This window comes from Bombina bombina, chromosome 3 (genome assembly GCF_027579735.1).
Source record: "Bombina bombina isolate aBomBom1 chromosome 3, aBomBom1.pri, whole genome shotgun sequence".
NCBI lineage: Eukaryota > Metazoa > Chordata > Amphibia > Anura > Bombinatoridae > Bombina > Bombina bombina.
Window position 1 is genome coordinate 1,152,120,470 of NC_069501.1, and position 24,619 is coordinate 1,152,145,088.

Sequence of the window (24,619 nt, forward strand, 5' to 3'; positions counted from 1 at the left end):
ACATGCAGATATGTATATGTATGTCCTATCTGATAAAGGCCTTGAACGGCTGAAAAGCGTAAATGCGTAGTACTTGAAACACTGCTTATGATTATAGTTTGGAAACAGAGCGCTCTGTATACTTCATCTGGAAGATGGACTTTTCTATTAAACTAATTTAAACTTTACCACAATTGATACAGCTCAAAGATACAACACGGCTATTGGAGGATACTGGTCACGTGATCGTCACTGACCAGAGAGAAGCAAAAGCCCCTGATTAAAGCATGCTAGAGAGATACAACGCCAGGATTGCAAGGTAATCGGACAGTTTTCGTCTTATAATTGTACCAAGCTGCTTGGGGATAACAAGAATTATTTAACCCACTTACAAATCTGCATGTTTTTTAGCTGTCAGCTGCATAAGTAGCGATCGAGGGTAAACAGCATACTGAAGATCATTGATCACTTTCCAGCATTCCACTTTGATATTTTCCAGATTTTACCTGAGTTTGCCACACTTGCCTTTTTTGGGACTTTTTCAGTCTACGAAGCTATCAACCAATATAGCTCTATATGAGTTTCATTTGAGAATTACTATTTGTCTATCATTTTTAGCACTTTTAGCCACCGGTGGTTATTTATTTAAATGTTTATATGTATTAAATATGTATATATTGTGTTATTAAACCATATCAATTGTGCACATTGCTAGTATTGTTAGTTACTCCGTTTATTCATTTTATATAACTTTGTACACATTTTTTATATAGAATTAGCTATTCAGTTATTCTAGTTCATAGATCCTTCAATATTCTGCTTTTGAGCGCAGGGACAAGCCCTTTTTATATTGCTAACCTTTTAAACGCTTCCAGAGGGCGTTTTCTTTTTGTCTCTTGCCTGTAATATTACACTTTTACATTTAGGGGCCGAATTATCAAGCTCTGAATGGAGCTTGATGCCCCTGTTTCTGCACAAGCCTTCAGGCTCAACGGAAACAGCAGTTATGAAGCAGCGGTCTAAAGACCGCTGCTCCATAACTGATCCGCTGCCTCTGAGGCTGTGGTCTTCAATCCGCCCGATTCTATACGATCGGGCTGATTGACATCCGCTGCTAGCGGCCATAATTGGCCGCAAATCTGCAGGGGGCGGCATTGCACAAGCAGTTCTGGATGGAAGAAGACTTCTCTGCTGCTTGATTGGACATCGCCTCGGATCGGATGAAGAGTTCTGCCCGGCTGGGTGAAGACAAGGTAGGGAGATCTTCAGGGGGGCAGTGAAGTCTTCTTCCATCCGGCGATGTCTTCAATCAAGCGGCAGTGAAGTCTTCTTCCATCCGGCGATGTCAGATTCAAGTTCAATCCGATTGGCTGAACCAATCAGCCAATCGGATTCAACTTGAATCCGATTGGCTGATTCAATCAGCCAATCAGATTTTTTTACCTTAATTCCGATTGGCTGATAGAATCCTATCAGCCAATCGGAATTCGACGGACGCCATCTTGGATGACGTCATTTAAAGGTACCTCATTCCTCGTTTAGTCTTCGTGCCGGATGGATGCTCCGCGGCGGAGGAGCGAAGAAAGAAGATTGAAGATGCCGCTTTGCTTGAAGACATCGCCGGATGGAAGAAGACTTCACTGTCGCTTGATTGAAGACATTGCCGGATGGAAGAAGACTTCACTGCCGCTTGATTGAAGACATCGCCCGGATGGAAGAAGACTTCACTGCCGCTTGATTGAAGACATCGCCCGGATGGAAGAAGACTTCTCTGCTGCTTGATTGGACATCGCCTCGGATCGGATGAAGAGTTCTGCCCGGCTGGGTGAAGACAAGGTAGGGAGATCTTCAGGGGGGTAGTGTTAGGTTTTTTTAAGGGGGGTTTGGGTGGGTTTAGAATAGGGGTATGTGGGTGGTGGGTTGTAATGTTGGGGGGTGGTATTGTGTTTTTTTTTTACAGGCAAAAGAACTGTTTTCTTTGGGGCATGCCCCGCAAAAGGCCCTTTTTTAGGGCTGGTAAGGTAAAAGAGCTGTGAACTTTTTAAATATAGAATAGGGTAGGGATTTTTTTTTATTTTGGGGGGCCTTATTATTTTATTAGGGGGCTTAGAATAGGTGTAATTAGCTTAAAAATCTTGTAATCTTTTTTTTATTTTTTGTAATTTAGTGTTTTTTTTTTTTTGTAATTTAGTTTAGTTTATTTTATTGTATTTTAGTTTAGATATTTGTAGTTTATTTAATTTATTGATAGTGTAGATGTATTTGTAACTTAGGTTAGGATTTATTTTACAGGTAAATTGGTAATTATTTTAACTAGGTAGCTATTAAATAGTTATTAACTATTTAATAGCTATTGTACCTAGTTAAAATAAATACCAAGTTACCTGTAAAATAAATATAAACCCTAAAATAGCTACAATGTAATTATTAATTACATTGTAGCTATCTTAGTGTTTATTTTATAGGTAAGTATTTAGATTTAAATAGGAATATTTTAATTAATAATATTAATATCAATTAGATGTATTTTAATAAGAATTTAGTTAGGGATATTAGAGTTAGATAGGGTTATTATAATTAATATATATATATAATATAATAACGATATTAACCCTAATATAATTAGGGTTAATATAGTTAATATATATAATATAATAACTATATTAACCCTAATATAATTAGGGTTAATATAGTTAATATAGCTGGCGGCGGTGTAAGGGGCTCACTTTAGGGGGTAGGTAAGGTAGATGGCGGCGGGGTAGGTGCTCACTTTAGGGGGTAGGTAAGGTAGATGGCGGCGGTGTAAGGGGCTCGCTTTAGGGGGTAGGTAAGTTAGATGGCGGCGGTGTAAGGGGCTCACTTTAGGGGGTAGGTAAGGTAGATGGCGGCGGTGTAAGGGGCTCACTTTAGGGGGTAGGTAAGGTAGATGGCGGCGGTGTAAGGGGCTCACTTTAGGGGGTAGGTAAGGTAGATGGCGGCGGGGTAGGGGCTCACATTAGGGGGTTATAGATTTAATATAGCTGGCAGCGGGGTCCGGGAGCGTCGGTTTAGGGGTTAATAACTTTATTACGTGGCGGCGGGGTCCGGGAGCGGCGGTTTAGGGGTTAATACATTTTTTATTGTTAGGATAGTGAGGGGGGATAGAGGGTTAGACGTGTCGGGCTATGTTTGGGAGGCGTGTTAGACAGTACGGGTGATTTTATAACTTAGTCAGGTTTTGTAGGCGCCGGCAGTTTCTAAAGTGCCGTAAGTCACTGGCGACTCCAGAAATTTGTACTTACGCAGATTTCTGGACATCGCTGGTTTGTGAGACTTACGGCACTTTAGCCTCTGATGGCGCCGTATATAGGATAGCTCGAGTTGCGAGCTGAAACTACGGGCGGCGGGGGTTCCCTCGCTTGCGCCGCAAACTACGATCTTTATCGGATCGCGCCCCAGCTGTGCAGGGTTTGCGCGAGGAAGAAAGGTGCGAGGCTTTAAAAAGTAAATAAAAGAGCACAACACTGCGCTATACGTCACACACAAGAACTGGCTGTAGAAGTGGAAAGTTCAGTAGTTAAGAGAAAAAAAAAGAGAGGGGGAGAGAGCACAAAAGAGAGGGGGGGGAGAGCGCGCAAGAGAGGAGGGAGAGTGCACAAAAGAGAGGGGGGGAGAGAGCGCAAAAGAGAGGGAGGGGAGACACAGCGCAAAAGAGAGGGAGGAGAGACACAGCAAAAGAGAGGAGGGAGAGAGACAGCAAAAGAGAGAGGGAGAGAGACAGCAAAAGAGAGAGGGAGAGAGACAGCAAAAGAGAGAGGGAGAGAGACAGCAAAATAGAGGAGGGAGACAGACAGTAAAAGAGAGAGGGAGAGAGACAGCAAAAGAGAGGGGGGAGAGAGACAGCAAAAGAGAGGGGGGAGAGAGACAGCAAAAGAGAGGGGGGAGAGAGACAGCAAAAGAGAGGGGGGAGAGAGACAGCAAAAGAGAGAGGGAGAGAGACAGCAAAAGAGAGAGGGAGAGAGACAGCAAAATAGAGGAGGGAGACAGACAGTAAAAGAGAGAGGGAGAGAGACAGCAAAAGAGAGGGGGGAGAGAGACAGCAAAAGAGAGGGGGGAGAGAGACAGCAAAAGACAGGGGGGAGAGAGACAGCAAAAGAGAGGGGGGAGAGAGACAGCAAAAGAGAGGGGGAGAGAGACAGCAAAAGAGAGGGGGGGGAGTGCGCAAAATAGAGGGGGGAAGTGCGCAAAAGAGAGGGGGGGAGAGTGCACAAAAGAGAGGAGGGAGAGAGACAGCAAAAGAGAGGGAGAGAGACAGCAAAAGAGAGGAGGGAGAGAGACAGCAAAAGAGAGGAGGGAGAGAGACAGCAAAATAGAGGATGGAGAGAGACAGCAAAAGAGAGGGGGGAGAGAGACAGCAAAAGAGAGGGAGGAGAGGGCACAAAAAAGAGGGGGGAGAGTGCACAAAAGAGAGGGGGCAGAGTGTGCAAAAGAGAGGGGGAGAGTGCGCAAAAGAGAGGGGGGAGAGTGCGCAAAAGAGAGGGGGGAGAGTGCGCAAAAGAGAGGGGGAGAGTGCGCAAAAGAGAGGGGGAGAGTGCGCAAAAGAGATGGGGGAGAGAGCGCCAAAGAGTGGGGGGAGAGAGCGCCAAAGAGTGGGGGGAGAGAGCGCCAAAGAGTGGGGGGAGAGAGCGCCAAAGAGTGGGATAGTGAGGGGGGATAGAGGGTTAGACGTGTCGGGCTATGTTTGGGAGGCGTGTTAGACAGTACGGGTGATTTTATAACTTAGTCAGGTTTTGTAGGCGCCGGCAGTTTCTAAAGTGCCGTAAGTCACTGGCGACTCCAGAAATTTGTACTTACGCAGATTTCTGGACATCGCTGGTTTGTGAGACTTACGGCACTTTAGCCTCTGATGGCGCCGTATATAGGATAGCTCGAGTTGCGAGCTGAAACTACGGGCGGCGGGGGTTCCCTCGCTTGCGCCGCAAACTACGATCTTTATCGGATCGCGCCCCAGCTGTGCAGGGTTTGCGCGAGGAAGAAAGGTGCGAGGCTTTAAAAAGTAAATAAAAGAGCACAACACTGCGCTATACGTCACACACAAGAACTGGCTGTAGAAGTGGAAAGTTCAGTAGTTAAGAGAAAAAAAAAGAGAGGGGGAGAGAGCACAAAAGAGAGGGGGGGGGGAGAGCGCGCAAGAGAGGAGGGAGAGTGCACAAAAGAGAGGGGGGGAGAGAGCGCAAAAGAGAGGGAGGGGAGACACAGCGCAAAAGAGAGGGAGGAGAGACACAGCAAAAGAGAGGAGGGAGAGAGACAGCAAAAGAGAGAGGGAGAGAGACAGCAAAAGAGAGAGGGAGAGAGACAGCAAAAGAGAGAGGGAGAGAGACAGCAAAATAGAGGAGGGAGACAGACAGTAAAAGAGAGAGGGAGAGAGACAGCAAAAGAGAGGGGGGAGAGAGACAGCAAAAGAGAGGGGGGGAGAGAGACAGCAAAAGAGAGGGGGGAGAGAGACAGCAAAAGAGAGGGGGGGAGAGAGACAGCAAAAGAGAGAGGGAGAGAGACAGCAAAAGAGAGAGGGAGAGAGACAGCAAAATAGAGGAGGGAGACAGACAGTAAAAGAGAGAGGGAGAGAGACAGCAAAAGAGAGGGGGGAGAGAGACAGCAAAAGAGAGGGGGGAGAGAGACAGCAAAAGACAGGGGGGAGAGAGACAGCAAAAGAGAGGGGGGAGAGAGACAGCAAAAGAGAGGGGGAGAGAGACAGCAAAAGAGAGGGGGGGAGTGCGCAAAATAGAGGGGGGAAGTGCGCAAAAGAGAGGGGGGGAGAGTGCACAAAAGAGAGGAGGGAGAGAGACAGCAAAAGAGAGGGAGAGAGACAGCAAAAGAGAGGAGGGAGAGAGACAGCAAAAGAGAGGAGGGAGAGAGACAGCAAAATAGAGGATGGAGAGAGACAGCAAAAGAGAGGGGGGAGAGAGACAGCAAAAGAGAGGGAGGAGAGGGCACAAAAAAGAGGGGGGAGAGTGCACAAAAGAGAGGGGGCAGAGTGTGCAAAAGAGAGGGGGAGAGTGCGCAAAAGAGAGGGGGGAGAGTGCGCAAAAGAGAGGGGGAGAGTGCGCAAAAGAGAGGGGGAGAGTGCGCAAAAGAGAGGGGGAGAGTGCGCAAAAGAGATGGGGGAGAGAGCGCCAAAGAGTGGGGGGGAGAGAGCGCCAAAGAGTGGGGGGAGAGAGCGCCAAAGAGTGGGGGGAGAGAGCGCCAAAGAGTGGGGGGGGGGAGAGCTCCAAAGAGTGAGGGGAGAGAGCGCCAAAGAGTGGGGGGAGAGAGCGCCAAAGAGTGGGGGAGAGAGCGCCAAAGAGAGGGGGAGAGAGCGCCAAAGAGAGGGGTGGGAGAGAGCAAGAAAGAGAGGGGGGATAGAGAGAGAGCAAGGGGTGGGACCGCTGTACTGCAAAAAAATGTTCCGTGTACACTGGCTTTAGGATTAGTTTCTTTCATAATTCAGATAGAGAATACAATTTTAAACAGCTTTCTAATTTACTTCTATTATCTAATGTGTTTCATTCTCTTGGTACAATTTGTTGAAGGAGCAGCAATGCACTACTAGTTTCTAACTGAACACATGAGTGAGCCAATCACATTAAATATATTTATGCAGCCACCAATCAACAGCTAGAACCTAGATTCTCTGCTGCTCATGAACTTGCCTAGATAAACCTTTCAGCAAATGATAAGAGAAGGAAGCAAATTAAATAATAGAAGTAAATTGGAAAGTTGTTTAAAATTATATTCTCTATCTGAATCATGAAAGAAAATTTTTGGGTTTCATGTCCCTTTAAGTGAGTTGTAAATGTTTTTGAAGAAAAGTCTGGAGTTAAAGACGACATTAAAGGGACAGTAAACAGCAGAATTTTTGTTGTTTAAAAAGGTAGATAATCCTTTTATTACCCATTCCCCAATTTTGCATAACCAACACAGTTATATAAATACACTTTTTACCTCTGTGATTACCTTGTATCTATGCCTCTGCAAACTGTCCCCTTATTTCAGTTCTTTTGACAGACTTGCATTTTTAGCCAATCAGTGCTGACTCCTAGGAGCTTCACGTGCCTGAGCTCAATGTTATCTATATGAAACACATGAACTAACGCCCTCTAGTGGTGAAAAACTGTCAAAATGCTTTCAGATTAGAGGCAGTCTTCAAGGTCTAAGAAATTAGCACATGAACCGCCTAGATTTAGCTTTCAAATAAGAATACCAAGAGAACAAAGCAAAATTTTTAATAAAAGTAAATTGGAAAGTTGTTTAAAATTACATGCCCTATTTAAATCATGCAAGATTTTTTTGAGTTTACTGTCCCTTTAAGGCTGTAGGCTCGGTTAGTTAATGTAATTGCAGTATCGTAGGTGGAGGAGACACGTAAAACATTATCTGTAATATGACTTGTAAAGTGCCTTCTTTAATTTTGCTAGACCACTAGTTATGCCAGATTGATGTTGTCAGTCCTGTTAAAGGGCCACTGTAAGTAAATATTTTCTATGCCTGTTACTAACTAACTACCCCAAATACGCTTTTTATCAATAGCATTTCATTAACATATCTCTACCGTATATCAGAAATCTTGTCTGCAAATGTAATTGTTTTCCAAACCCACTCCGTGGGTATCCTTTGCTCTGTACCAATCCGTTTACAATACCTAGGTTTCAAAATGGCGCTTTAAACACAAAGTTATTGGTTTAAGTATTTTGAACACGCAGTGCTGAAAATAGTGGGCAGGATAACGTGACATCATCGGCGAATAAAAGATATAACTTTTAGAACGTTATGAAACTTCGTTTTGGAGAAAATATAGGTCAGTAGGTTTTAATTAATGTTTATTAACTTTAATATGTTAGTTGTTTAGCTTAAACATTATAACAGAAAGTAATCCTTTAACATAGGTTCTGTGTCCTTTTCAGGCCTATAGCAGCACAGATCAAATAACTACTACTGGTAATAGAAAGAGAATAACATTTCACCACACCAGAATGCAACGGAAACAGGATGTGGAAAGAAGACAAAAGCTAAGGAAAGTTGACTGGATGAAAAAGATGTAAGTTGAAGATGAGAAATTATAAAAAAATAAATATATAGAATCAGAAAAAGAGATTGTCCTCCGCACTGTGCTCAGTGTAGAACTTGCAATACTTTCCCCACATTAACAGCTTCACTAACGGGACTTTCAGAGAAGAACTTGCTCAAAATACCGGAGAATTTGTAGCATTTTTGTTATCACTCCATTTAAAGTGAATGTCAATGTTGATGCTAAAGTGCCCGGTTTTTAAAACTTTGATTATAAACAGGGGCACTTTAATTCATAAAAATTTACATTTCACTCCTGTTGTGAAAAAAAAAACTTACCTTTTAATCTTGACAGCCGCTCCAGCTTCCTCCACCCGTCGCAAAGCCTTTTCCTGGCTCTAAAATGAGGAATCCGGCTAAATCAGATACGGATTCCCCCGAGGGGGAAGCCGTGATTGGAGAATGACCTATCCATCATTTCTGATGTCAGAAATGGCTTGCAACGACCGGAGGAAGCTGGAGCTGCTGTCAAGATTAAAAGGTAAGTTTTTTTTCACAGCACAAGTGAAATGTAAATTTTGATGAATTAAAGTGCCCCTGTTTTTAATCTAATTTTTAAAAACCGGGCACTTTAGTATCAAAATTGACATTCACTTTAAATAGAAATAGAGCCTTGTTTTTTTTATTTACCTGTCAAAATGATATATTGTTTTTAAGTAGCTATTAATCTAGGCCCATTTTGGCATATTTCATGTCACAATTTTGCCGCCAAATATGATCATATAAAAAAAGTTAACTTTTGACAAACTTTAGGATTCTCACTGAACTTATTTACATACTGCTTGTGCAATCATGACACAAATGGCTGTTAAGCGTCTCTGGGATCCCTTTTGTTTTGAAATAGCAGGCATATATGGCTTTGCCATTGCCTTTTGGTAATTAGAAGGCTGCTAATTGCAGCTGCGCACCACACGTCTGAAATTCCCAGCATTGAAGGGGTTAATCAGGTAGCTTGTAAAGTTAATTTTAGCTTTAGTTTAGAGATTACCCTCCCACCCCCTGATCCCTCCCAAACAGTTCTCTTCCCTCCCTCACCCCCATCTTAGGTACTGGCAGACAGTCTGCCAATATGATAATTTTATGGGATTTGTTTTTCTCTCCTATGGCATGGAGAGTCCACAACGTCATTCCAATTACTAGTGGGATATTGAACTCCTGCATAAAAAACAGAGGGTCTCCAATGATGCAAAACTCTTTATTGTGTTGAAATATCCAGGACAAGATCAAAAAAAATAACCATGACGTTTCTGGGCCAATGCCCCTTAATCATGTGATCACATGATCTGGAGTCGCTCTGTTTTTTATGCTTCATGTTTTGAGAGAAAGGTAGTAGCTCTCTGCAGTTCTCCTGGTTGTTTTTTTGGTGCTGGATTCCACATTATTTGTTATATTCAACTCCTGGCCAGCAGGAAGAGTCATTCTCTTTGCCTCTGTCAATGGAGGATGTGCGAAAATGGTGTCTCAAGATATATAATCCTTTAATGGGTACTTTTCCATGCAAGCAAGGATTGGGGTTCTGCTGTGTTCATGTCAATCTCTTTAGTAAGAGTAATGGTGGCTTTTAGCAGTTAGAAAGCGGCGAGGTGGTCCTTGCTTTATTTCTAATATTTATGCTACCCCTTATATAGAAAAACAGGGTTGGTTACTCTGTTTTTTCTTTTACTTTCAGACCTGCAGCTGCTGTAACTGCTCTACAGCAGAAGACCCTGGAGGGGAAGTCCTTTAATATAAATGTCTTTCCACACTAAAGGGTGAGAGGACAGACAATCAGGGGCCGGGTGGGACCTGTTACCCTCAGAAAGGGTTTGTATTTTAATGAAGTTATGTCCTCAAAGTTTGGGAGGTTTTGCGGCAGTGCAGATCCCTGGACTAATCCAGTCCTCAACAACATGTAGAACAGCTGCCAGGCAAATAATGTGCTTGTGACGACTGTGGAAATCTGCCCAATTCCACTGTGACAATATTAAACACGAAAATGTCCACAGCACAGCTTGCTTAAAAAGTGTCTTTATTGACAAAAGAAAGAGCAACGTTTCGTGACTGTTGTCACTTAATCATGCTATACAAACAATACTCAGAGGTGATCCTTTTAAACTGGTTAGCTTGGCGCCAATACATTCTATACTTGAGCGCCACCTGCTGCACAGAATACATTACTCTTTAAACATCCAAAATGTATACAATTTGCAACAAGACACTTTTTGTTAAAGAAACATTGTTTAAACATCTTTACAGCAAGGAAATAGTATCTCTACAATATCTAAAGCAGTTACAACGAACCCTGATGCCAGTACTACAATATCTATACATTATTGTAAATAAAATTTAATTAGACCTAATCTTTACCAAAAAACTGACCAATCGAAATCCCTATTCATGCCATAAGGTGCCAGTGATCCTAATTTATGAATCCAATGCATTTCTTTTTGTTTTAATATTTTCTCACGGTCACCACCCATTCTCTGCGGGCCTACGCGATCAATAACCTGCCACCGGAGCTGGCTGATACTGTGGCCTTTCTCCAAAAAATGATTGGAGACAGGTGCCTCCCTGTTCCCACATCTAATATTGGAGCGATGCTGGCTAAGCCTATCTTTCACTTTTCTTACCGTCTCTCCGATATAGATGTGGGAACACGGACATTTAATTAAGTAAATTGCATATGTAGTGTCGCAAGTAAAAAAATTCCTAATAGTATACCGTTTACCACTTCTAGGGTGGACAAACTCTTTGCCCCTTATTACTGAGTTACAACTAATACAACCTAAACAAGGATAACATCCTACATTCTTCTTTGTCAAGTGGCTCTGCTGTAGCTGCTTAGCTGGTCCTATGTCAGACTTAACAAAGTAGTCCCTCAAATTCTTTACCCTTTTATAGGCCATAATAGGTCTCTCTTTGAATTCAATAATATTATTATTGCACCTCTGCAATATAGGCCAATGTTTATTAATAATTTTGGCTATTTGTCTACCATGGGCACTGTACTGTGATGTAAAGATCATTCTCTTACTCTTATCTTTATCATCTTTATTGGTAGTGAGGTTATTACTACATTTATCTAGTACATTTTGGGGGTAACCTCTATTACGGAATTTTTCTTGCATTTCATTAATTCTTTTATTAAGATTATCTGATTCCGACACAATACAATGAACTCTCATCAATTGACTCTTGGGTAAGGATTCTACCAAATGGCGTGGATGGAAATTATGAAATTCTAACAATGTATTCCTGTCCGTTTCCTTCGAATATAAATCAAATTCCAATGTAAGACTTTTCTTATACACTCTAGTGTCCAAAAACATGATACTCTCTTCACTGAAATTCAATGTGAATTCCAAATTCCTTACAGAAGAATTTAGGTCAGTAATAAACTGTACCAGGGAGTCCACGGGGCCCCACCATACGCCAAATATGTTGTCTATGAAGCGCCACCAGGCTCCTCCATAGTCTTTAAACAATTTATTTTCATAAACTATGTTCTCTTCAATAATACTCATAAATAAATTGGCGTATGATGGGGCCACGTTGGACCCCATGGCAGTTCCTCTTATCTGTATGAACCAATCATCCTGAAACATGAAGTAATTCCAGTGCAGAATCAAGCCTAGTAGTTCTTCTATAAAAGCATTTTATTGAGGAGTATACCCCCCATTTACATGCAATATTTTCTTAATCACCCCCATACCTGTTTCATGCTTTATACAGGTATAGAGGCTCTTAACATCTAATGTATATAATACAAAACGGTCACTAGGTAGATGTAATTCTCTCACTTTTTTCAAAAAATCACCTGTGTCTTTAATGTACGAACTGCACTTTAAGACCTCAGGCTGCAACAATTTATCAATAAAAATAGATACATTAGAAAAGGCAGAATCTATACTGGAAATAATTGGCCTACCTGGAGGAGCAGCAAGGTTTTTGTGAATCTTTGGTATAGTATAAAAAAACGGTGTTCTTGGTGACTTATTATATAGAAAATCTTTCAATTTTAAGTCAATTACCCCAACCTTTACTGCTCTCTCCAGGCAGGCCAATAATTCTTTTTGTATCCTATGAACAGGATTTTGAGACAATTTCTTATATGTTTCAGGGTCATCCAATTGTTGTCTAATTTCCCCAATGTAGTACTGTTTATCAATAACCATAGATGCGCCTCCCTTATCGGCTCCCTTCAGGATAACATTATTCAATTTACTTTGAAAGGATTGTATTGCTTTCTTTTCAACATTACTCATATTACTTTTTACCTTCTTACCATCCCCTGAGAACCTGCTGTTGTAATTTGCTCACATCCAAATTTACAAGTTGTATAAATGTATTAATACTATTGTTATGAATTACTGGTGTATAATTACTCTTTTTCCATAAACCCAGCTTTTTTAAAGTCCAGTCCCCAGAGTCTTTGCAAGGGGTATTGTGCTTAACACTCACATCACCAAACTGTACTCTCAATTTAATGTTCCTATAGAACCTATTCAGATCTTTATTTACTTCAAAAAAGTCAGTCTGCTTACTTGGGCAAAACGATAGTCCTCTATTGAGGAGTGCAAGCTCACCATCATCCAATGCAACACTGGATATATTCACTACTGTCGATTCCTCTGATGTCCTCCGCCCCTCCGGTTGGATTTTCTGACCGGTGCCTTTCTTGCGATGCTTTCTTCCTGCTCTCCGCTTGTATCGCTTCTGCTCAGACTTGTGGAACTTGACGTCACATCCATCGAGTCGCCTTCTGTATCACGTGCGGCTTTCTTGTGGTGCTGATTGGTCGTACGTCTGCCTCTGGTCTGTTTACCCCGGTTGCCATGGGGACCCTGTCGCCATCTGTAGACCCAGCCTTGTGAGTAATCTTGTTCATCTCAAACAAACTTTGTACGCTTTCTTTCTTTTAGCTCCTTTTGCAGGCGATCCATTTTTTCATCCGTCTGTGTTATCAGATTTTTCAAATCTTCCTCGGAGATTTGGCCAGAAAGCTCCTCTTTGACGGTAGCCAATTCCACTTCTTGTTTGGCCATTTCCTTAGTGAGGGATTCCACTGTATGCACAATTAAATCGAATGAGCACTTGTTGATTATTGCCTCAAACTTATCGCAATAATCTTTGTTATTTTTCAACAAAGTAGGGCAACTGGACTAATCCAGTAGAAGAAAAATGAGGCCGCCTTATATCCTTTTGAAGAGTCAAGTCCATAAAGACCCAGGCTTATATTGTATGGAGACCGTGTGTATATTTACACTAGGGATATTTATCACGTTCCTTTCCATACCAGGAGTTAATTCACTAAGATATAGGGAATAATATGCCTCTTTACAGTCAGGGGTTCCCTATTGATGACTGAGTTAATTAATACGTTTTTCTGTCTCAGACTAAATGTGTTCTAAACTATATACACAATAATTAATGTAGGTACGATCTTTTTGTATATTTGCACTCAGATACAATGATCTATGACCTTTTTTCACACCTTTTGCACAATGGCGCTCTTCTCCTTAGCTTATGTCCGGGTAAGGTAAGGACATGAGGTTTCTTTATTACGTTAGCAGAGAGCAGTTATCAAATTTAGTAGTGCCTAAATCATTTAGCTGCTTGGCTGACATTGCAGTTATCCTAGCCGGTCACACTGGGATATTTCTTAAGGTGCGCGGTTTTGATTGTAAATATCTGGCATTGGTTAGAGCCGTGTCTGCAGCATCTTCAAGAGAGGCTGTTATCTTTCCCCCCGTATTTATGTTAGTGACATCAACAGTTAGCGGTACGGGGTTGTTTATTTTGTATGGGATCAAGCACGATTGTTTGTTCTCTATACCAGTTTATATTAAGATCGAGCCGGGCTCCCTCAGGGGAACGGTTCCTTTACTATAGGTTTTACTAGGGGTGTGTGACGCTCCGGTATATCTTCTAGACTCTATGCATAGCTATATTAAGACTATATGGGGATGTTATGTTTGTATGGCGGCAGTGTGTCACACTTTTGTATAGTGCTTTAGCCGTTATTAGTTTTAGATTTCTTACAGATTGTTAACCTCTTCCTTATCGGAGGTATCACTTGAGAGCCTTTCCTCTGCATATTTCCCTATTGGACCCTTTTTTCTTGTGCCGTTTAGGTGTGTGCAACGACAGTCCATTATTTCCTTGTTATAGGATTTTTTTAGGGAATTCTTTATATATAAGGGTGCAAACACAGTCTATATTAAGTTAGTTTGTGTACTCTGAGGTCTGTAGCTTGTCTGCTTGACTTTACCTAGTGTCTGCCCATTCTTATAGTAGACTTGCTAGTATATATACATTATGTGTATTTTTTTCCTGATATTCAGTATTTTCAAATTATTTGGTGCCACCTAGTGGTGTTTAAGGGTGTTTTTAATACACTTGTCTTATATTTTCAAACTGAGGTGTGAAATATTTTAAAGTTTTTTTTTAAATTTTTATCTGAACAGTAGTATCTGTATCTCAGCTTGGTGTTAACCTTGTGGTTAGTATAACTGTCTATTAACCTCAGGTTCAATCCCTGTATATCAGATTTTTTGATCATCTCATGAAATGTTTGTTTCTGCCTGAGTCTTGCTAACGCAATTGGTAGCGCATCAGTCTCAAACTCTGAGTTCAGATTTCACGCTAGGCACATGCTCTAGTTAGAGGATTATGTGGAGTTTCTTTATTCTCAGGGGTTTTTTTGCTGCAATTTTGTGGCTATTCCACGTAAAAAAAATTATATATTTTTTTAAGACCCTGGATTGATCTTCGTGGCAGATTAATGAGATATGTCTTGGGGTCCAGTATTTAGGACCTTATGGTGACAGGACTTCCACTCTATATTTCTGGTTTTCTTTCCAGGAGTATGACTGGAGAATTAAAGGGCCATTTTGTTATCTGTTCTGGGTGCTCTCAGGACTCTAAATTGTTTGTCTCTCATTTTTTATGTATTTGGAGACATGATTTCAGCTCTGTTTATGTCTGGGGCATTTCCTATGATCGTAGGATTATACATTATACATAATGTTTAGTGCTTTTTTATCACCAATATCTTATTTTATGTCCCTAGTTTGGACATTGTGGCTCAATATTAATCTCTCTCTCATATTGAGGTGATTTATGTTCTTCTTTATGTAGGTTTGGCCAATTGTATCATATTCCTACTTTTTGATGCATTTAGGTCACTAACGCTTAATTGATGTCCATGATTAGGTTCTTGGAATCATTATTATCTAATTTCTCCTAGGGAGGCATTTCTAATAGTGTTTGAGACATCAAGGTATTGTCTTAACTATATCATATCTCTTTCCCAGTGATCTCAGGACACTAGGAGATTCTTCGGTATCCTTTTTTTTTTTATATATAAAAGGTTCTTTATTTTTTTTCTTCTCATGTTAAGGAGATTATCTTTTGATACGGTGCCATCTTAGATAGTTCTAGGTTGAGATCATCTTCTGTAGTGATCTTAGGACTACAATAGCAGTGACGCCATACCTAGACGATCTTGGTTCAGGCACCATCTTTTCAGTTAGCAAGATCTCATTCTGAGGTGTTGTCTATTCTTCATTTCCACGGGTGGAAAGTGAATCTGGAATAAATGTCCCCTAGTGCCAGACACAAAGGTGTGTTTTTTGGGAACAATTCTAGATTCTATATCCATGAATATTTTCCTGACGGATGTCAGAAAATCAAATCTTCTGACTTCTTGCCTTTCTCTCCAGGCTTATGTTCGCCCATCAGTGGCTCAATGCATAGAGGTGATTGGTCTCATGTTAGCTTCAATGAATATCATTCCTTTTGCTCAATACTATCTGAGACTTCTGCAGTTATGCATACTCAGACAATGGAACGGAGACGACTCAGATCTCTCAGCGGATATATCTGGATTCCCTGACAAGAGACTGTCTTTCATGGTGGATTTGACAGGATCATCTGTCTCGGGGCACATGCTTTCTGAGACCTTCCTGGGTGATTGTGACCACGGACGCCAACTTGTTAGGCTGGGGAGCAGTTTGGGGCTCATTAAGAGCTAAGGGCCTGTGGACTCAGGAGGAGTCTTCTCTTCCCATATACATCTTAGAGTTAAGAGCAGTCTCCAATGCCTTGACGACATGGCCTCAATTATCTTTAGTCTGGTTTATCAGATTCCAGTTGGACTACATCTCCACAGTGGGTTACTTCAACCACCAGGGAGGAACTCAGAGTTCCTTGGCTATGAAGGAGGTGACTCGCATTCTGCAGTGGGCGGAAGCTCACAATTGTCTCCTATCTGCTATCCACATTCCAGGGGTGGTCATCTGGGAGGTGAATTTTCTGAACAGAAAGATCTTTCATCCCGAGGAGTGGGCTCTCTATCCGGTGGTGTTCTCAAATATACCCTACAGGTGGGAGTTGGATCTGATGGTGTTTCGTTGAAACGCCAAGCTTCCAAAGTACGGTTCAAGGTCAAGAGATCCTCAGGCCGTTCTGATAGACGCTCCAGCGGTTCCTTGGATCTTCTCTCTGGCATACCTGTTTCCTCCGTTTGCTCTCCTTCTACGAGTGATTACTCATATAAAACAGGAGAGAGTATCTGTAATTTTAATAGCTCCTTCATGGCCTTGCAGGATCTGTTTCGCGAATCTGGTGAAGATGTCTTCTCTTCCATCTTGGAGGTTACCTCTGAGGAAGGACCTTCTACATCAGGGTCCATTCCTACATCTGAAGCTGATTGCTTTGAGATTGTTGCTCCTCCTTGGAGTCTTAACCTAGTTCTTAAAGTTTTGCAGCAGGCTCTGTTTGAGCCGATGCATTGTGTTGATATAAAGTTGTTATTGTGAAAGGTTTTGGTGCTCCTTGCTATTTCTTCCGCTCACAGAGTTTCTGAGTTTTCAGCTCTGCAGTGTGATTCCCTGTACCTTATTTTTCATGCAGATAAGGTGGTCCTTAGTACTAAATTGGGGTTTCTCCCTAAGGTGGTGTCGGATCGAACCATTAATCAGGATATTGTTGTTCCTTCTTTTTGTCCTAATCCTTTATCTCATAAGGAACGTATTTTTCATATCCTGGATGTTGTGCGTGCTCTCAAATTTTTCCTACAAGCTACTAAAGATTTTCGGCAATCTTCTGCCCTGTTTGTTGTTTTCTCTGGAAAGCATAAGGGTCAGAAGGCCACTTCTACTACTCTTTCCCTCTGGTTAAGAAGTATGATTCATTTTGCTTATGAGACTCCTGAGAGAATTACGGCTCATTCCACTAGGACTGTCTCCTCTTCTTGGGCTTTCAAAAATGAAGCTTCTGTGGAACAGATTTGCAAGGCAGCAACATTGTCCTCTTTGCATACTTTTTCCAAATTCTACAAATTTGATACTTTTGCCTCGGCTGTGGCCTCTTTTGGGAGAAAGGTTCTTCAAGTGGTGGTGCCTTCTGTTTAGGTCCTCCTGCCTTGTTCTCCCTTTCTGTTCATTCCGTGTCCTCGAGCTTGGGTATTGGTTTCCACTAGTAATTGGAATGACGTTGTGGACTCTCCATGCCATAGGAAAGAAAACAAAATTTATGCTTACCTGATAAATTTCTTTCCGGGCATGGAGAGTCCATAACCCCGCCCTCCTTTTTAGTTATAATTCGGCAGTTTGTTTGAGTAAACCTCAGGCACCTTTTCACCCTTGTGTTTCTTCTTTTTCCATTTTCCTCCTCCTGCTGGCCAGGAGTTGAATATCCCACTAGTAATTAGAATAATGTCGTGGACTCTCCATGCCTGGAAAGAAATTTATCAGGTAAGCATAGATTTTTTTTTTTTTTAAATATTTTTTTATTTTGTTAATATTTTCTGCAGTGTAGGATACCCCCTTACCGTCCAACCTCCGTGATCCCTCTCAAACAGCTCTCTAACCCTCCCCCCTCTAACTAGTGCCCACCATCTTAGGTACTGGCAGCTTTCTGCCAGTACCTATATATATATATATATATATATATATATATATATATATATATATATATATATATATATACACACACACACAGTATATATATATTTATTTATATTTTTTATGTTTTATTTTTTTTAAATTTCTGTAGTGTAGTAGTTCCCCCACCTTCCCCCTCCCGTGATCATTAGTTAAGGATCACCCACCTCACCTTTTTTCTGTAGCGTAGCTCCCCATCCCTCCCTCTCCCTTTATTTATTTTTTCTGCGGTAGGGCCATCCCACTCCCTCCCCCCTCCGCTGCTGGACCACTCATCTGCCTCCCGGATTTACTCCCTCTGTGTGTCACCATCTGTAACGATCTGGCATCTGCCTTCATATTGAAGCGGAGCATGGATGGTGCTCTGGTTCCATATGCAGGCAGATACCTGGAACTCAGGAACTCCAGCCTGTACCTTAACACCCGAGACTGCTGGAGCTCCCTGCAACTCCCAACGTAAAAGTACATTGTGCGGTACAATATGCAAAGTACCGCATGACCTATATATACATTGCTTTGGGTTAAGGGGTTAAAATTCGAGACCACCTTTGGAACTCAGGAACTAGTGTTAAAGCAATTTGTCCTGATAAAACACCAGATAGCTGCTATGTTGGATGTCTGTCATGCAGATCTGTTGATTTGTTTGGATAAGATAATGGAAACCATAACCTTTTTGACCAAATGGATGAATAAACACTTTAATTAGGTGCAATAGTTTGAGAACAAACGGAGGAAAAATGTAGTCTGGACATTCTGAAATTCACTTCAATCTAAGCTAACTTGGGGCCAAATTTTTAGAAACTGTCCGTCATGGAGAAAAATTATAAGCTTACTGAGCCCTATACTATAAAGTAAGCGTCTCTCCTTCACATAAAGAATATTAATGACCTCTCATTAATGAGATACTCTGTTTTCAAGGTAAAAACGTCTTCCATTCAATTCCTGAGGGACTCGTAATACTGACCATAGATCTTTAGAGTCTGGTCTTTGGTTTTAGAAACCTGGAATAGAAATTTTCTAGTTTGTAGTCAGAACTATCAACAGTCTTTTTTGAGAAAATCTACATAACAATTCTGCTCTCCAGGAAAATGAACTGCCAGTAACCCTTTAAAAGGACATAATGGTCAAAATTGATTCTGAAGCATTTTTACAATATACTTGCGATCGTTTTTGGAGGAAGCTGTGGCATGACACTGACTTAATTAGAATCATGAAAGCCACCACTGATTCTCTGAGCAGACGTGCAATTTGAATGCTGCTGCATTGAACTTTTTATCTAAACATTAAATATATACTGTTTTATTCAGACCTGGTTACATAAAGACCCTTATGTATGTTTTGGGTTTATTCTCACATTTATGGTTTAATTTTGTTGTGTTTTCCTAGGTATTATGAAGGAAGCCTGCATGCTCGCACTGAAGACCCAAACACACAAATCCTAGTTCAGAGAGCGACACAGGGAGTCATACAATCTGTAGAGCAATATGGAGCTGATATTATCATGGACTGGGAGGTGGATGAACTTCTAACCTGGACCAATGCACTCAACTACAATGAGTAAATATTTTTATGTTAATAAAGAATTCAGCATCAAGTATTTAGTGATCAAATGTGATTTCCAGCAAAGAAAAGATATAGCCAATAATATTTATGCTACAGAGGTTGAAACAGCTGAAGCTGTGAAAAGGCACCTAAAGGTCTCTGGGGTTTCTACCTACTCAAACAATGAACAAGACTGTATATCTACCCATTTTGTATAAGATCTGTTAGGATTGCATATACTTTTAGTTATATATATATATTAGTATATAAAATAATATAATATATACCACCTTGTCACAGGTTAGTAAAATGTATCCAACCTAAATCATGGTGTACCCAAAATACAGGATGACCATCTTTATTTCATGCAATCTAGGTCATATATGTACACACAAGCTTGTGTGCTGCCTAAGGCTAAGTTCCTATGCAGTTTCACAATCCTATTGATTGTACAACTAGGAGAGTACAGCCAGTTCAATTATCCCATATAGGGCTAGATTACGAGTGGAGCCCTCCCGCACTAACTGCGCTAGAAGTTCTTTGCACGATTCGGGTAGCGTGCGTATTATAAGTTGAAAGTAAAAAGTTATTGCTCGCATTCTAACCTGATTTGCGCAAAAAGCCGAACTAACAATATCACACTTGTTAACCTAATCCCCCATAGAACATCCTACTCGTGCGCTACCCCAAACGCATATTCTAAAGTGCGCAAATCTGACATGAAAAAAATAATATTTCACATTCCAAGCTTCTTCACATAGCAGAATATGTAATATTTATTCACAAATAGATATTTCTACATATGTCTAATGGTAGTTTGGTACAATATATATCTTTACCTATATATATATATATATATATATATATATATATATATATATATATATATATATATATATATATATATATATATATATGTGTGTGTGTGTGTGTGTGTGTGTGCAGAACATTGGAATTTGAAATATTTACAGTACAATTATATTTAACACTTTATTAAAGGGACAGTCTAGTCAAAATTAAACTTTAATGATTCAGATAGGGAATGCAATTTTAAACAACTTTTCAATTCACTTTTATCATCAAATTTGCTTTGTTCTCTTGGTATTCTTTGTTGAAAGCTAAACCTAGGTAGGCTCATATGCTAATTTCTAAAACCTTGAAGGTCGCCCCTTATTTCAATGCATTTGGCAGTTTTTCACAGCTAGAGGGCGTAAGTTAATGTGTGACATACAAATAACATTGTGACCACGCCCGTTTATTTACAAGTGAGAGGGCACTGATTGGCTGAATTCAAGTCTGTAAAAAAAAACTGAAATAAGGGGACAGTCTGCAAAGGCTAAGATACAAGGTAATCATAGAGTTAAAAAGTATATTAATATAACCATGTTGGTTATGCAAAACAGGGGAATCTGTAATAAAGGGATTATCTATCTTTTTAAACAATAACAATAATAACCTTTAAATATGAATATTGCATAAATAATATAATTTATGTAAGAACTTACCTGATAAATTTATTTATGTCATAGTGGCAAGAGTCCATGAGCTAGTGACGTATGGGATATACATTCCTACCTGGAGGGGGCAAAGTTTCCCAAACCTCAAAATACCTATAAATACACCTCCCACGTCACTTATACTTCAGTTTAACATATAGCCAAGAAGTGAGGTGTAAAAAAAGGAGTAAAAAGCAGACAAAAAAAGAGGAACTGGAAAAAATAATGTGCTTTATACAAAAAAAATCATAACCACTAAGAAATAGGGTGGGTCTCATGGACTCTTGTCACTATGAAAGAAATTAATTTATCAGGTAAGTTCTTACATAAATTATGTTTTCTTTCATGTAAGTGGCAAGATCCTAGGAATTCTAAAAGAATGCCAAGAATAATCATGAGTTGAACACCATGAAATATAGGTTTCTCCAACATAGGTGTGTCCGGTCCACGGCGTCATCCTTACTTGTGGGATATTCTCTTCCCCAACAGGAAATGGCAAAGAGCCCAGCAAAGCTGGTCACATGATCCCTCCTAGGCTCCGCCTACCCCAGTCATTCTCTTTGCCGTTGTACAGGCAACATCTCCACGGAGATGGCTTAGAGTTTTTTAGTCTTTAACTGTAGTTTTTATTATTCAATCAAGAGTTTGTTATTTTAAAATAGTGCTGGTATGTACTATTTACTCAGAAACAGAAAAGAGATGAAGATTTCTGTTTGTATGAGGAAAATGATTTTAGCAACCGTTACTAAAATCCATGGCTGTTCCACACAGGACTGTTGAGAGCAATTAACTTCAGTTGGGGGAACAGTGAGCAGTCTCTTGCTGCTTGAGGTATGACACATTCTAACAAGACGATGTAATGCTGGAAGCTGTCATTTTCCCTATGGGATCCGGTAAGCCATGTTTATTAAGATAGTAAATAAGGGCTTCACAAGGGCTTATTAAGACTGTAGACTTTTTCTGGGCTAAATCGATTCATTATTAACACATATTTAGCCTTGAGGAATCATTTAATCTGGGTATTTTGATAAGATTATATCGGCAGGCACTGTTTTAGACACCTTATTCTTTAGGGGCTTTCCCAAATCATAGGCAGAGCCTCATTTTCGCGCCGGTGTTGCGCACTTGTTTTTGAGAGGCATGACATGCAGTCGCATGTGTGAGGAGCTCTGATACATAGAAAAGACTTTCTGAAGGCGTCATTTGGTATCGTATTCCCCTTTGGGCTTGGTTGGGTCTCAGCAAAGCAGATACCAGGGACTGTAAAGGGGTTAAAGTTAAAAACGGCTCCGGTTCCGTTATTTTAAGGGTTAAAGCTTCCAAATTTGGTGTGCAATACTTTTAAGGCTTTAAGACACTGTGGTGAAATTTTGGTGAATTTTGAACAATTCCTTCATATTTTTTCGCAATTGCAGTAATAAAGTGTGTTCAGTTTAAAATTTAAAGTGACAGTAACGGTTTTATTTTAAAACGTTTTTTGTACTTTGTTATCAAGTTTATGCCTGTTTAACATGTCTGAACTACCAGATAGACTGTGTTCTGAATGTGGGGAAGCCAGAGTTCCTTCTCATTTAAATAAATGTGATTTATGTGACAATGACAATGATGCCCAAGATGATTCCTCAAGTGAGGGGAGTAAGCATGGTACTGCATCATTCCCTCCTTCGTCTACACGAGTCTTGCCCACTCAGGAGGCCCCTAGTACATCTAGCGCGCCAATACTCCTTACTATGCAACAATTAACGGCTGTAATGGATAATTCTGTCAAAAACATTTTAGCCAAAATGCACACTTATCAGCGTAAGCGCGACTGCTCTGTTTTAGATACTGAAGAGCATGACGACGCTGATAATAATGGTTCTGAAGGGCCCCTAAACCAGTCTGATGGGGCCAGGGAGGTTTTGTCTGAGGGAGAAATTACTGATTCAGGGAACATTTCTCAACAAGCTGAACCTGATGTGATTACGTTTAAATTTAAGTTGGAACATCTCCGCATTCTGCTTAAGGAGGTATTATCCACTCTGGATGATTGTGACAAGTTGGTCATCCCAGAGAAACTATGTAAAATGGACAAGTTCCTAGAGGTCCCGGGGCTCCCAGAAGCTTTTCCTATACCCAAGCGGGTGGCGGACATTGTAAATAAAGAATGGGAAAGGCCCGGTATTCCTTTCGTCCCTCCCCCCATATTTAAAAAATTGTTTCCTATGGTCGACCCCAGAAAGGACTTATGGCAGACAGTCCCCAAGGTCGAGGGAGCGGTTTCCACTTTAAACAAACGCACCACTATACCCATAGAAGATAGTTGTGCTTTCAAAGATCCTATGGATAAAAAATTAGAAGGTTTACTTAAAAAGATGTTTGTTCAGCAGGGTTACCTTCTACAACCAATTTCATGCATTGTCCCTGTCGCTACAGCCGCGTGTTTCTGGTTCGATGAGCTGGTAAAGGCGGTCGATAGTGATTCTCCTCCTTATGAGGAGATTATGGACAGAATCAATGCTCTCAAATTGGCTAATTCTTTCACCTTAGACGCCACTTTGCAATTGGCTAGGTTAGCGGCTAAGAATTCTGGGTTTGCTATTGTGGCGCGCAGAGCGCTTTGGTTGAAATCTTGGTCAGCTGATGCGTCTTCCAAGAACAAGCTACTTAACATTCCTTTCAAGGGGAAAACGCTGTTTGGCCCTGACTTGAAAGAGATTATCTCTGATATCACTGGGGGTAAGGGCCACGCCCTTCCTCAGGATCGGCCTTTCAAGGCCAAAAATAAACCTAATTTTCGTCCCTTTCGTAGAAACGGACCAGCCCAAAGTGCTACGTCCTCTAAGCAAGAGGGTAATACTTCTCAAGCCAAGCCAGCTTGGAGACCAATGCAAGGCTGGAACAAGGGAAAGCAGGCCAAGAAACCTGCCACTGCTACCAAGACAGCATGAAATGTTGGCCCCCGATCCGGGACCGGATCTGGTGGGGGGCAGACTCTCTCTCTTCGCTCAGGCTTGGGCAAGAGATGTTCTGGATCCTTGGGCGCTAGAAATAGTCTCCCAAGGTTATTTTCTGGAGTTCAAGGGGCTTCCCCCAAGGGGGAGGTTCCACAGGTCTCAGTTGTCTTCAGACCACATAAAAAGACAGGCATTCTTACATTGTGTAGAAGACCTGTTAAAAATGGGAGTGATTCATCCTGTTCCATTAGGAGAACAAGGGATGGGGTTCTACTCCAATCTGTTCATAGTTCCCAAAAAAGAGGGAACGTTCAGACCAATCTTAGATCTCAACATCTTAAACAAGTTTCTCAAGGTTCCATCGTTCAAGATGGAAACCATTCGAACAATTCTTCCTTCCATCCAGGAAGGTCAATTCATGACCACGGTGGATTTAAAGGATGCGTATCTACATATTCCTATCCACAAGGAACATCATCGGTTCCTAAGGTTCGCATTCCTGGACAAGCATTACCAGTTCGTGGCGCTTCCTTTCGGATTAGCCACTGCTCCAAGGATTTTCACAAAGGTACTAGGGTCCCTTCTAGCTGTGCTAAGACCAAGGGGCATTGCCGTAGTACCTTACTTGGACGACATTCTGATTCAAGCGTCGTCCCTT

General features: G+C 41.1%; 1 protein-coding gene across 1 annotated transcript in view; it reads left to right on the plus strand.

Annotated features, from left to right (window-relative positions):
- The window catches only part of C3H11orf65 (chromosome 3 C11orf65 homolog), a 127,380-nt gene that overhangs the window by 73,212 nt on the left and 29,549 nt on the right, over positions 1-24,619 (plus strand). Inside the window, exons 6-7 of the mRNA XM_053705059.1 lie at positions 7,899-8,032; positions 19,374-19,544. Coding sequence (XP_053561034.1) covers positions 7,899-8,032; positions 19,374-19,544 — 305 coding nt within the window. The remainder of the gene's footprint in view (positions 1-7,898; positions 8,033-19,373; positions 19,545-24,619) is intronic.